Raw genomic sequence first — 11,449 nt, 5'->3', positions numbered from 1 at the left:
CTGCTCAATGTTTGAAGTCTCATTTAAATGTTTTATAAATGCACCTTAAAAGCGGTATTGTTATATTTTTGTCTTTGAATTTAATAGTATATTGATAATAATTACATGTATTAAGCAAGCGCACAACTTGCATATTGTTTCGACCGATAGGGGCATCTCTAGATGCACAGTACGATAATACTCGCAGAACTTTTCCTTATGCGGTCACACTTTCGGTACTTTAGAGTGCCCGCATTCGCCACCCTGGTCAATTTTGTTTGGGTTTGAGGCCAGACAGAGGAGTCATTAATTTTAAACAAAGGACCACGCTTCAGGACATTCATCCCGGGTCAGACAAAGCCGCGTTTCGCTTTCCCCACGGCTGAGTGAAAGTTTCTCGCCTTGTCGCAGTTTAACATCCGAAGCGACCGGACATGAACAAGCGCAACCATGTGAGAAGAAAATTTGGGTCCCTAGCCAAAGTAAATGGATTGACTGGAAAACGTCTTTCTTTTATAGATCCGCCTGCCGCCAGAGGTAAATCGTCTACTGTACGTGCGAAATTTGCCGTACAAAATTACTTCAGACGAGATGTACGACATTTTCGGTAAATTCGGTGCTATCCGACAGATACGCGTGTAAGTTAGGTGTGTTTTATTGCTTAAATCTTCTTAAGAATGTATTTTTTACAGGGGTAATACACCGGAAACGCGTGGAACCGCCTTTGTTGTCTACGAGGATATTTTCGATGCCAAGAACGCCTGCGACCATTTATCCGGTTTTAATGTTTGCAATCGTTACCTGGTGGTGCTCTACTACCAATCCAACAAGGCCTTCAAGCGCGTTGACATGGACAAGAAACAGGAGGAGCTGAACAATATCAAGGCCAAATACAATTTGAAGACGCCTGAGGCTCCTTAGGACCACTACTTGGTGCGGCAGGCGGGTATGGGATGCAGCCAGATAACGGGCCGCATCAGATGACGCCCGACATCCATTAACCATTTTCCATTGTTTAGGGAACTTCTTGCTCTACTTTTATGTATACCAAATTTTTGCTATCTACTTGTAGATTTTTTTGATCGCATTTTGTATCATTTGAATCTAATCATTATCATCCATCCATCACTCCATCTATCATATGAATGGCCGGACATTGCGAAACACAGACATTTGCGTCGCTCACCCGGCTGTTTGCAATCATTTGACGACATTAAGACACTCTCTCATCAAAATAACAAGCAAGTTAAAGTAAAAATACAAAAAAATTGAAAAATTATAAATGATTTCATAATGTTTTAATACGGTATTCGAGGGAACTAATATTGATTTTTTTCTTAATATAAGAAGATTGCCAATACCATTTTAGATTAACTTAAAGTTTAATTAAGTTGAGTCTCGAATTCGTTTATTTGATTACCTAAAACTATGGTAACAATTAAGTGATAGTTAAATATTAACCAACAATTAATATTTCCACTAATTTTGGAAATCTTGAAGTCTTATAAAAATCCTATGCTAATGTCTGATCAAGGTTCCTCCTTATATTCAGGATTTTTCTGGTCAGTTGCCGCTGCCTGATACTGTTCGTAAGTGTTTTGCTGCTTCTCCAGTGACCGTTGAATTGCCAAGTCCTTGAGCTCCTCTTTAGCGGCTTCTGCAATTTCCTGCCGAAGAGCCTCGACCTTTTGTCTTCTTTCACTTTTCTGCATTGCCTTCTGACGCGCTCGTTCGCTTATTTGTTTGGCAGGTCTGGGAGGCTTTGGCGGCTTCTCGTCATGAACCTTTTGGTGGCGGATGAGAGCCGCTTCCTGGCGGAAATGTGTCCCACAAAGTTTGCACTCATAGGGCTTTTCTCCAGTGTGTATCCACTCGTGTTGCTTCAGTGATTGGGAGTTGGCAAAACGTCGGGAGCAGAAGCGGCATTCAAAGTCCTTGACTTTCTCGTGGACACTCTTGTAATGTCGCTTCATGTTTCCCAGGTTATTAAATCCCTGGCTGCATCCGGGGCACAGGTGCATGCCCTCTTTTTGAACGAACTTCGTCCGAGTTGGAACTTCGCTGGCCGGGACCTGAACTGTGGGAATGGGATTTACTACGGTTCCGGCTAGTTGAGCAAGGTCAACTCGTTCCACGCGGCGGGGATCCTTCGGAATGGTGGCTACGGATTCAGCACACACTTTAAGCAATTGATCAGCGTCTACTTGGGAGTCCAAGGCGTCAGGTTCTCCCTGCCTTTGTCTATAGGTTTCCAAAGCCCTTTCCACGCTCTTTTCGTGAATCTTCAGGTGTTTCGTCAAACTCTCCGTATACAGGAACTTCTTCCCGCAAACCTGCAATATGAAATCATGGCAGTCTTTTCTAAAAGGATATTGATGTACATTTCTAACCTTGCACTCGCATCGCTTTTCACCAGTGTGTGTCATCTCGTGAATTTTGCAGGCGTGGGATTTTCCAAACGTCTTACCACAGTACTGACATGCAAAATTCCGGATTTTTTCGTGTACAATCTTCACATGGCTATCCAGAGCCCGCTTTGTATGGGTGGCATGGTCGCAGATGTCGCATTTGAATTGCTTTTCCTGGGTGTGAGTAAGCAAATGCTTGGTCCATTCCTGGCGAGTGGTTTTCCCAACTCCGCAGTACGGACACACGTAGTTCTTAATCCCAGCATGCCGGAGAAGATGATTCTTCAAGGCACTGTTGATATGGAAGCCCTTGCCGCAGATGTTGCAGGGGTACGGAAGCTCTTCGCCTGTGTGCTTGTACATGTGCTTTTTCAAAGCCACCGGGCAGCGAAAGACCATTCCGCACTCCCTGCAAGGCTGTTCAGCCCGTGGAGCACTCACTCTCGCCTGATTGTGCACCTTCTTTAAGTGAATGGTCAACAGGCGGAGACGGGGAAATAGTAATCTACAGCCCTCCACGCTGCAGGGAATCTCATCCGCCTTCTTTGTGTGCGCATAGTCTACGTGGAGACGCAGTGCCCCAGCAGTTGTGAAGCCTTTTCGGCAGCTTTCTTCCTCACACTGGAAAGGCAACAGGTCATTATGATGCTTCATATGTTCCTCGTACTTTGATAGCTTTTTAAATTTTTGCTGGCAGATGGGACAGGTTATTAAGCGATTCAATTGACGCTCATCGCTAGGCATCCTTCTCCGCCTGGCTAAAGGTTGTTCATCTTCACTAGAAAAATCTTCGGCCTGCTTCTTGTTCTCCTCCTTCTCCTCTTCGGTGGAAGAACCATCATGGCTTGAAGAAATAGCGTGATCCTGTGGTTCTCTGTCCACCGTTTCCAGCATTTTGAACACCTCCTCCTCGTTGTCAATTATTTCCAGCTTATTATTTTGCAGTGGATCAAAGCTGGCCTGCTCATCCTGCCTGCTCAATGCAACGGAATCTTCTGCAACGGGCTCGAAAACCCCCATAGGCATAATTCTATTACCAGCCACCATTTCCTTGAAACGTCTTATGGAGCCAGCACACAGTTCCCGAAAATCGTGCAGGTCATTTAGCTTCGAGAAGCAGACAGTGCACAGGTTTTTGGGAAAGCCATCTGCTTGCTCCACCGACAAGGAGGTGCACACGCACAGTTTTTTGGCCAAGCCTGGAACCAGGAACAGATTATGGCTAACACCGTGCTCCAGATGGATAAGGCAGATGCGACACAGCGAATAGACGGAATACTGAAGTTCCCTAGTTTCCATTTCTCCCGATTCTCGGAGAGATTCCAACCTAGTTTCAAAACAAATTTGTTGCAGTGTGCTATCAGTGTGACCGCCTCGCATCAATTTTACCCTATTCTGGTGCATTGGGGTAAGGATTGACCAAAATGTTCTTTATTTATTTGTTTATGTTTCATTATTTCTTAAATAATGAAGTTTTCTTGTTAAGAGCTTTGAAAAGTTTTGAAAATAAAAAAAAGAAAAGATATAATAAAAAAATACAAAAATTTAAATAATATCTAATATTATCTTTTTTATTTACATGTGTTTATATGTATGAATATAATAGGTAAAAAGTAAAAGTTACTTAGCGCACAATATTAATATATAAAAAACGTTTAAAATTTTATAACCTAATTTATACCTGACTACTTGGAATTATAATGAAGTAAATTATAAACAGCCTTTTGAGGGTTAATTTCTTTCGACGTATCGATTGTCCAGCCCTGGAAAGCACAACGAGTAGAAACTGGGCTTCGTCGAGAATCTCGCTGGCAGCCCCACTTGCTTATTGCCCACTCGCCCGATTGCCAGTCGACGAGTATACAATTTTTTCTGTGTCAATATTATTTTATTGCTAACTGATCGGAGAGAGACGCAAAAAGATATAGAAAACCGCCCCGATCTGCAGTGCCGATTGCGAGTGAAAGCAAGATGAACGAGGGCAGGCAGTACTCGATCCACAGCCTATGCAGGATCTGTCTAAACCACCTGCAGAACGACGCCGCCTACGATTTGTATCTGGTGCCAGGACTCTCGAAGAAGCTCTGTTTTTGCACATCCCTGTCCGTGGAGCAGAACGACGGCTTTCCAAAAAACCTGTGCACCTCGTGTTATACCAAGCTGAACGACCTGCACGACTTCCAGAGGCAGTGTGTTGATTCTGTGCAAAAGTTTCAGGATTTGGTAGCCAGCAATGTTTTCGCCTGCCAGAGCAGTTTCGATGTCTTGGATCCCAATGTCGCGGTACAGGATTACCAAGCCGAGGAGGAGGACCACGTCAACTATGATCCACTACTGAACCACAAGATGGAGCTTATTGAGAACGAGGAGGATGTCTTCAAAATGCTGGAACATGTCGACAAAGAGGCCGAAGAGGCGGAGAACGAAGCCAAGGTGGAGGACGATGACCAGGGCGATGTCTCCGTCAAAATGTTCGACGACGAGTCCTCAATCGAAAGTGGTAACGACAATGACAACGATTTGGATTTCGAGCCAAATAGTAGTGATGACGACATTCCTCTGGCCCAGCGCATGCGGGGACCTGCTTCTGGATCCCATACAGCACGGTCGGCCAGCCAAAATAAACCGAAACCGAAGCCTAGAGGACGACCCAAAAAGATAAAAGCACCTCCGCCAGACGAGGACGACATAAGTGGCTCATCGTCCGACTCGGATGACTCCGAGGACGAATCATCTCGGGGAGACAAGCCCAAAAGAAAGCGGATTCCCATCGAGGAGCGCCACCTGCACCGCATCATCGACTGCCACATCTGCCACCAGAAGTTTAAGAAGGCCATCCGCTATGAAGAGCACATGAAGTACCACAACGACCTACTACCCTTCCAGTGCAAGGTTGAGACCTGCAAGAAAGGTGTGTTCTTCGCTTGAAACTCGGATATCAGTTCTTCATCCTTTCTTTCTTTTTAGGTTTTACCACAGCCAATGGGCTGCGCATCCACATTGACCACGCCCACACGGAGCTGTCTGAAGTTCATGCCTGCATCGCAGAGGGCTGTGGCAAGACCTTCCCTCGCGTCCGCCTACTTACCTTCCACATGAAGAAGGTTCATGGTATCACAAAGGCGGCAGCCCCACTTCGAGATTTCCCCTGTCCAGAATGCGACACCGTCTTCCGATGCCCCACGGCGCTCAAAAAGCACATGTACAAGCACACAGGCGAGGAGTTGCCTTATCCTTGCAATATCTGCGGCAAGCGGTTTGTGATCAACAGTGCTTTAAGAGATCACCTGATGCGTCATGCTGGCATCAAAAACCATGTTTGCCCGTACTGCGGAGTGGGCAAGACGACGCGCCAGGAGTGGAATGCTCACATCCTTACGCACACCAAGGAAAAGAAGTTTAAGTGCCGGCAGTGCGACCACGCCTCGCACAACAAACAAGCTCTGTCCAATCATGTAAAAGTTGTCCACGAGAAACGGAAGGACTTTGCATGCCAGTACTGCGGCAAGACGTTCGGCAAGTCACACGCCTGCAAGGTGCACGAGAGAAGTCACACCGGGGAGAAATGCTGCGAGTGCAAGATTTGCGGCAAGATCTTCCTCTGTGAGAAGAGTCTTACCAAGCATTTGAAAACGCACGAAAAACGGGACCTGCCGCCGGCAGAACCCCTTCGCCAGCAGCTTAACATTCCCATGCCGGGTCACATACCCGGTCAGATGCCAGGGCAAATGCCAATGCAAATGCAGGCCGATGGCTTGGTCCAAATGGATCCCCATCAGATCCCCAGTGAGGACATGCTCAAGGCATGCGGCGGCGGGACCGCTGCAGTGCCTCCCAAGCCGAAGAATTCTCGTCGGGTCCAGCGCGTAGATATTTCCCAGCTAGCGGGCACAGCAGTGAATCCAATACCTTCCGTCTCTGTTCCCTCGTGGTCGCCACAGGTGAACTTCACGAAGAAAGAAGGTCAACACATCTGTCCGGGTTGTGGACGCGGCTTTAATAACATTGGAAACATGAAGCTGCACTACAAAATCATTCACGAGAAGGTCAAGGACTTTGCCTGTCGCTTCTGCCCCAAAAGATTTTCCAAGGCCCAGATTCTGCGACATCACGAATGGATCCATACCGGCGAGAAGCCTTTCGAGTGCAAGATCTGTGGCAAACACTTCCGCCAGGAGACGGCGCTCAAGAAGCACATCAAGACGCACGAGAAACCAAACAGAAGGCACGTTCCCGAGCGCAGTGCGCCCACTCAGATTACGTTCCGCAAGCTAGAGCCAGATGCTGAGCCGCGAAACTTTGACCAGTACCAGGATCCAGCTGTTGAACGGGCGGCGGCTACAGCGGAACTTCTGGCTCACCAGCTGGAGGAGAACGAGGCCAAGCGGAAGGCGGACATCGAGCGGCAGAAGATTGCTGCGGCGGCATGTGAACAGCTAACAAAACTTCAGCAGCAGCAGGAAATTATGAAAGCCACCACCTCGTACGATGGCTACTATGCGCAAAAGGCCCAAGCCGAGGGCACCAGTTTGGACGCCCTAAAGATCGACCATGTCTAGGCTGCAGGATCGGTTTTACTTTACGAGTATAAATATATATACTAGCGACGTACATATATACTATATGTAACCACTTCTACAGCAGCTGTCACTGTCCGGAAAGTTTTTAAGCATGCCTCGAATTGCTCTCTAACTGGATCAGATTGTAGGTTTATAGATTATAGACACTCTTAATTATTCGAGTGCGTATTACAATATGAACACTTTTTATTTTTACATCCGTTTATACATACATGCAATATATGTATTTTGTTTTTCAGTGTAATGTCTCCCGTGCTTACTTAGAGTAATGGATTAAAAATTATATATAAAGCCCTTGAAGTTTCCTTTTAGAGGGAGGTATTCTTACTCTGTGGTAATAGAAACCCCCATTTGCAATATACCAGTGATTTGTAATATTTTTAAAAGAAAAAGTTTATTTTAAAAGAACAATAACTTCACTTAGTTTTAATTAAATTTATTAGTATTTAAGTTAAATAAAATATTTCATCCCGTCTTCAAATTTAGATTAATAAACATTTTCTAAAAAGAATTTATAATTGATTTTAACTTTAAAATTTAAGAAACATAGATGTGAAATTACAAACTGAAGATTTCAAAGATGTGATAGACCTCTTTTTTTTAATATAAATCAAAAACAATTCTCGAACTTTTGGGAACATTTTTAAGTATCTTCACTTGGTTCTTCATCTTGTTCCTCACTTTGAGTTGGATTTGACGACTCCTAAAAAAATATATAATATAAGCTTAGTACTCAGCTTTAAAAGACATAGATAATGACTTAACTGATAAGTTACTTTCTGTGTCTTCATAAAATCCCAATATCGTTGAGAAAACCAATTCAGCCTCTTTTCTGTTATCCTCGGCGTTTTGCAGTACCTCCTTCTGTTTTTTCAAGATTGATTCAAACCTTGTGACCTCCAGCTTGAGCCTATTATTTTCAATCCCAGCTTTTTGTAACGCCAGTTCGGTATCCAATCTTTTTGCTTCGGCTTCAAGGGCTTTTATGGAATCGTTTTCTTGTTGCTCCATTTTTTCAGAAATTGTAGCAGTGTTTTCAAGATTTTTTAAAAACAGACTACTTCATCATTTATACTGCCATGGTAACGATTCATAAAAACAAACATACATACTTAATACTTACAACCTTGTTTAATAATAAAGAATGCAAAGTTATTTAAACTTTCACCCTTAAAAGTTGTTTCCCTGTAAAGCAAATAAGAAAACAATTCCAATGGGATCTCACTCCTTTTAGCTGACCAGCTTTTTTTTTCAAATTGTTTAAAAACTTCATATATAAAGGGGGAAAAAGATTTAATTATTCATTTATGTTTATACCCAACCACTAAAATATAATACGATGATAAATATTAAAAAGTGCTATTTTTACTGCCTCGACTGTGTAGCTTCAAATGCGTGTGCATGTGAAAAACAAAACAAAACGACTTACAGTGGGTGGGGGGAATGCTAGAGCTGCGCAGTATTCAGCGAGTTTGCTCGCTACTTCCCAGCAATCGATAAGCCGAATTGCTAACGAGTGTACACACACACGAACACACAAGCACACGCGAGTACACACAAATGTGTGTTGTATTGGATTTTTTTCTCGACAGAGAACATTTCGGTTTGCTGCAATTTTCCGGATTTTGGCATCGCCCAACGTCGAATTGAGTGTCCAAAATGAATGAGGGGAGCCCGTACTCCATCCACACGGTGTGTCGCACCTGTCTGTCCACGCTAGACAGCACGGCGGCCTACGATCTGTTTAGGGTGCCCGGTCTGGCCAAAAAGCTGTGCGTGTGCACCTCCCTATCTGTGGAACAGGCGGATGGCTTCCCTAAGAATCTGTGCACCCTGTGCTTCTCCAAGCTGAATGACCTGCATGACTTCCAAAAGCAGTGCGTCGACGCGGTGCAAAAGTTCCAGGATATGGTTGCTAGCAATGCCTTCACCATCCAAGCTAACTTTGATGTCCTGGATACCAGTGGCGCTGTCGCGGATCTTCCGGGCGAGGAGGACGACAACGTCCATTTTGATCCGCTGCTCAACTCTAAGATCGAGATTATCGAGAACGAGGAGGATGTCTTTAAGATGCTGGAGTCCGTCGAAAAGGAGGTCGAGGAGGTAGAAATGGAGCTCGAGCAACCCTTTGCCGACGAATCTCAGGATGACTCCTTCGAGAGCGGTAATGACAACGACCTAGATGCAGACTTCCAGCTGAACAGCAGTGACGACGACATTCCCCTTGCCCAGCGTAGCCGCCGTGGTGCTGCCCGTGGTTCTAAGGCTAAGTCGAAGGCGACTGCCAAGCGGAAGGAAGAGGAGGATTCAGAAGATTCCAGTTCCTCAGAAGACTCCGATGGCAATCTAAAGGAGAAGCCCAAACGTAAGAGGATTCCGGCAACAGAGCGGGATCGTCACCGTCTGATTGACTGCCATATCTGTCACCAAAAGTTTAAGAAGGCCATCCGCTACGAGGAGCACATGAAGCATCACAATGACCTGCTGCCTTTCCAGTGCACCGTCGAGAGCTGCCGGAAAGGTAATATCTGACATTAAAACTGTTAGAAGAGATATTCAAGTTTTTGTCTTGATTCTAGGCTTCACCACCGCCAATGGGCTACGCGTTCATGTGGAGCACGCTCACACGGAGACATCGGCTATGCATCCGTGCACCTACGAGGGCTGCAACAAGTCCTTCGCCCGGCCCGTGCTGCTCAGCTTCCACATGAAGCGAGTACACAAGGTGGACACCCCGCAGAGGGACTTCCCTTGCACGGAATGCGAGAAGGTTTTTCGCTGCCCCACCGCACTCAAGAAGCACATGTACAAACACACAGGCGAGGAACTCCCCTTCGCCTGTGAGATTTGTGGAAAGCGTTTCCCGATCAATAGTGTGCTTCGCGATCATCTGCTCCGTCACGCAGGCATCAAGAACCATGTGTGTCCATACTGTGGAGTAGGCAAGACGACTCGCCAGGAGTGGAACAAGCATATCCTCACACACACTAAGGAAAAGAAGTATGAGTGCCGGCAGTGCGATCACGCCTCCCACAACAAACAGGCTTTAGCCAACCACGTCAAGGTGGTTCACGAAAAGCGAAAGGATTTCGCTTGCCAGTACTGTGGAAAGACCTTCGGAAAGTCGCATGCCTGCAAGATCCATGAGCGGAGTCACACCGGGGAAAAGTGCTGCGAGTGCAAGATCTGCGGCAAGGTGTTCCTCTTCGAGAAGGGCCTAACCAAGCATTTGAAAACACACGAGAAACGTGATCTGCCCAAGACGCAAGGGGCGAATCCCTTAATGGGCGACGGGGCCAGTGGCTCCTCGACAATAGCAAAGCCCAGTCCGCATTTGCGAGGTCGCGTCGAACGTGTGGACATTGCTCAGCTGGCGGGAACGGTGGCAAATCCGATTCCATCGGTTAACCTGCCTTCGTGGTCCCCGCAAGTGAACTTCACCAAAAAGGAGGGTCAACACATCTGTCCGGATTGTGGCAAGGGCTTTAACCACGTAAGCAACATGAAACTGCATTACAAGGTGGTTCACCAAAAGGTAAAAGACTTCTGCTGCCGCTTCTGCCCCAAGAGATTCGCGAAAAAGCAGTATCTGCGTCACCACGAATACATTCACACCGGCGAAAAGCCGTACGAGTGCAAGGTGTGCGGCAAGCACTTCCGCCAGGAGCAAGTGCTCAAAACACACATGAAAGTACACGACAAGCCACCCCGTCCGCCTGGCAAGCCGAAGGAGCCAGCCGGTCCCAAGGCAGAAACTACCACAGTGAAGCGCCAGCAGCCGAAGAACTTCGAGCAGTACCAGGATCCGGCAGCGGAACGAGCTGCGGCCACCGCTGAGCTGTTGGCCTACCAGATCGAAGAGAATGAGGCCAAGCGCAAGGCGGAGGCGGAGTTGCGAAAGATCCAGGAAGCGGCCTTCGAGCAACTCAACAAGCTCCAGAAACAAACAAACACGTACGATGGCTTCTACGCGCAGAAGGCGGAGGCGGAAGGTACTTCGGTGGATGCGTTGAAACTGGACCATGTTTGAGCAGCAGTATCAACCGGAAAACCTTGCAACCAAAGCAAAACCGCATCCGTTTCCGATCATTTTCATTATGTGTTTCTATGAAGGACATATGAGTTATAGGTATATAAGAATTACCAACTAGTTTTCGGCACTTTGCACATCTGTTTTTAATTTTTTATGTTAAAACCTACCCTCTCAGCAACTTAAGTTTGTACTTTACTAATTGTATTCATTTTAAAATGATTTAAATATAATAAAGAGTAATAAGCATTCAAAATTTGAATTATCAAGTTGAGCTGAGTGTTGGTAAACGTTAAGAGTCTGATAAGGGTTGTGGACGGCAGTCCACTCGATTTTATCTAATTTTCTAACTATATATGTACGTGATCGATACATGATTTTAATTACAGATGTTCGGTTAGGTACTAGAAAATTTCTAGAGCTTTTTGTCTCCTTTGATTGACAGAAACCTT

The 11,449-nt window shown here is 45.8% G+C and overlaps 5 protein-coding genes across 10 annotated transcripts; 3 read left to right on the top strand and 2 right to left on the bottom strand.

Annotated features, from left to right (window-relative positions):
- Window positions 1-215: 215 nt before the first annotated feature.
- On the top strand, window positions 216-1,262 carry LOC108107961 (splicing factor 3B subunit 6). The gene is made up of 3 exons (XM_017215800.1): window positions 216-431; window positions 499-617; window positions 672-1,262. Exons 1-3 carry the CDS (start codon window positions 414-416, stop codon window positions 898-900), a joined length of 366 nt encoding a protein of 121 aa, XP_017071289.1. The 5' UTR covers window positions 216-413; the 3' UTR covers window positions 901-1,262.
- A 104-nt stretch (window positions 1,263-1,366) lies between these two features.
- Window positions 1,367-3,751, bottom strand: LOC108107960 (zinc finger protein 14 homolog). Its single transcript, XM_017215799.1, has 2 exons — window positions 2,370-3,751; window positions 1,367-2,312 (listed from the first exon to the last, which is right to left on the bottom strand). The coding sequence occupies exons 1-2, from the start codon at window positions 3,684-3,686 to the stop codon at window positions 1,509-1,511; spliced, it is 2,121 nt and encodes a 706-aa protein (XP_017071288.1). The 5' UTR covers window positions 3,687-3,751; the 3' UTR covers window positions 1,367-1,508.
- Window positions 3,752-4,228: 477 nt separating this feature from the next.
- Window positions 4,229-7,425, top strand: LOC108108122 (zinc finger protein 880). 2 transcript variants are annotated; one of them, XR_001772464.1, is made up of 3 exons: window positions 4,229-5,298; window positions 5,355-7,091; window positions 7,207-7,425. XR_001772464.1 is itself a non-coding variant. In XM_017216038.1 (2 exons), the coding sequence occupies exons 1-2, from the start codon at window positions 4,359-4,361 to the stop codon at window positions 6,944-6,946; spliced, it is 2,532 nt and encodes an 843-aa protein (XP_017071527.1). In that variant the 5' UTR covers window positions 4,229-4,358; the 3' UTR covers window positions 6,947-7,424. The 2 variants fall into 2 exon arrangements, 1 of the variants encoding a protein (XP_017071527.1); XM_017216038.1 differs by having other exon boundaries at window positions 5,355-7,424.
- A 39-nt stretch (window positions 7,426-7,464) lies between these two features.
- LOC108108123 lies at window positions 7,465-8,379 on the bottom strand. Of its 5 annotated transcripts, none has more exons than XM_017216040.1 (3): window positions 8,091-8,379; window positions 7,733-8,024; window positions 7,465-7,670 (listed from the first exon to the last, which is right to left on the bottom strand). In XM_017216040.1, exons 2-3 carry the CDS (start codon window positions 7,976-7,978, stop codon window positions 7,611-7,613), a joined length of 306 nt encoding a protein of 101 aa, XP_017071529.1. In that variant the 5' UTR covers window positions 7,979-8,024; window positions 8,091-8,379; the 3' UTR covers window positions 7,465-7,610. The 5 variants fall into 5 exon arrangements, with proteins under 5 accessions (XP_017071529.1, XP_017071531.1, XP_017071532.1 ...); XM_017216042.1 differs by having other exon boundaries at window positions 8,080-8,373; XM_017216043.2 differs by having other exon boundaries at window positions 7,733-8,234; window positions 8,337-8,357.
- Window positions 8,380-8,508: 129 nt separating this feature from the next.
- Window positions 8,509-11,253, top strand: LOC108108154 (zinc finger protein 778). The gene is made up of 2 exons (XM_017216087.2): window positions 8,509-9,488; window positions 9,547-11,253. Exons 1-2 carry the CDS (start codon window positions 8,627-8,629, stop codon window positions 10,995-10,997), a joined length of 2,313 nt encoding a protein of 770 aa, XP_017071576.1. The 5' UTR covers window positions 8,509-8,626; the 3' UTR covers window positions 10,998-11,253.
- The last annotated feature ends 196 nt before the right edge of the window (window positions 11,254-11,449 follow it).

Source organism: Drosophila eugracilis, unplaced genomic scaffold, assembly GCF_018153835.1.
Source record: "Drosophila eugracilis isolate 14026-0451.02 unplaced genomic scaffold, ASM1815383v1 contig_2088, whole genome shotgun sequence".
In the NCBI taxonomy this organism is placed as follows: Eukaryota; Metazoa; Arthropoda; class Insecta; order Diptera; family Drosophilidae; genus Drosophila; species Drosophila eugracilis.
Note: the sequence above shows the minus strand (reverse complement) of the source record. Positions and strands in the feature narration are given on the sequence as shown.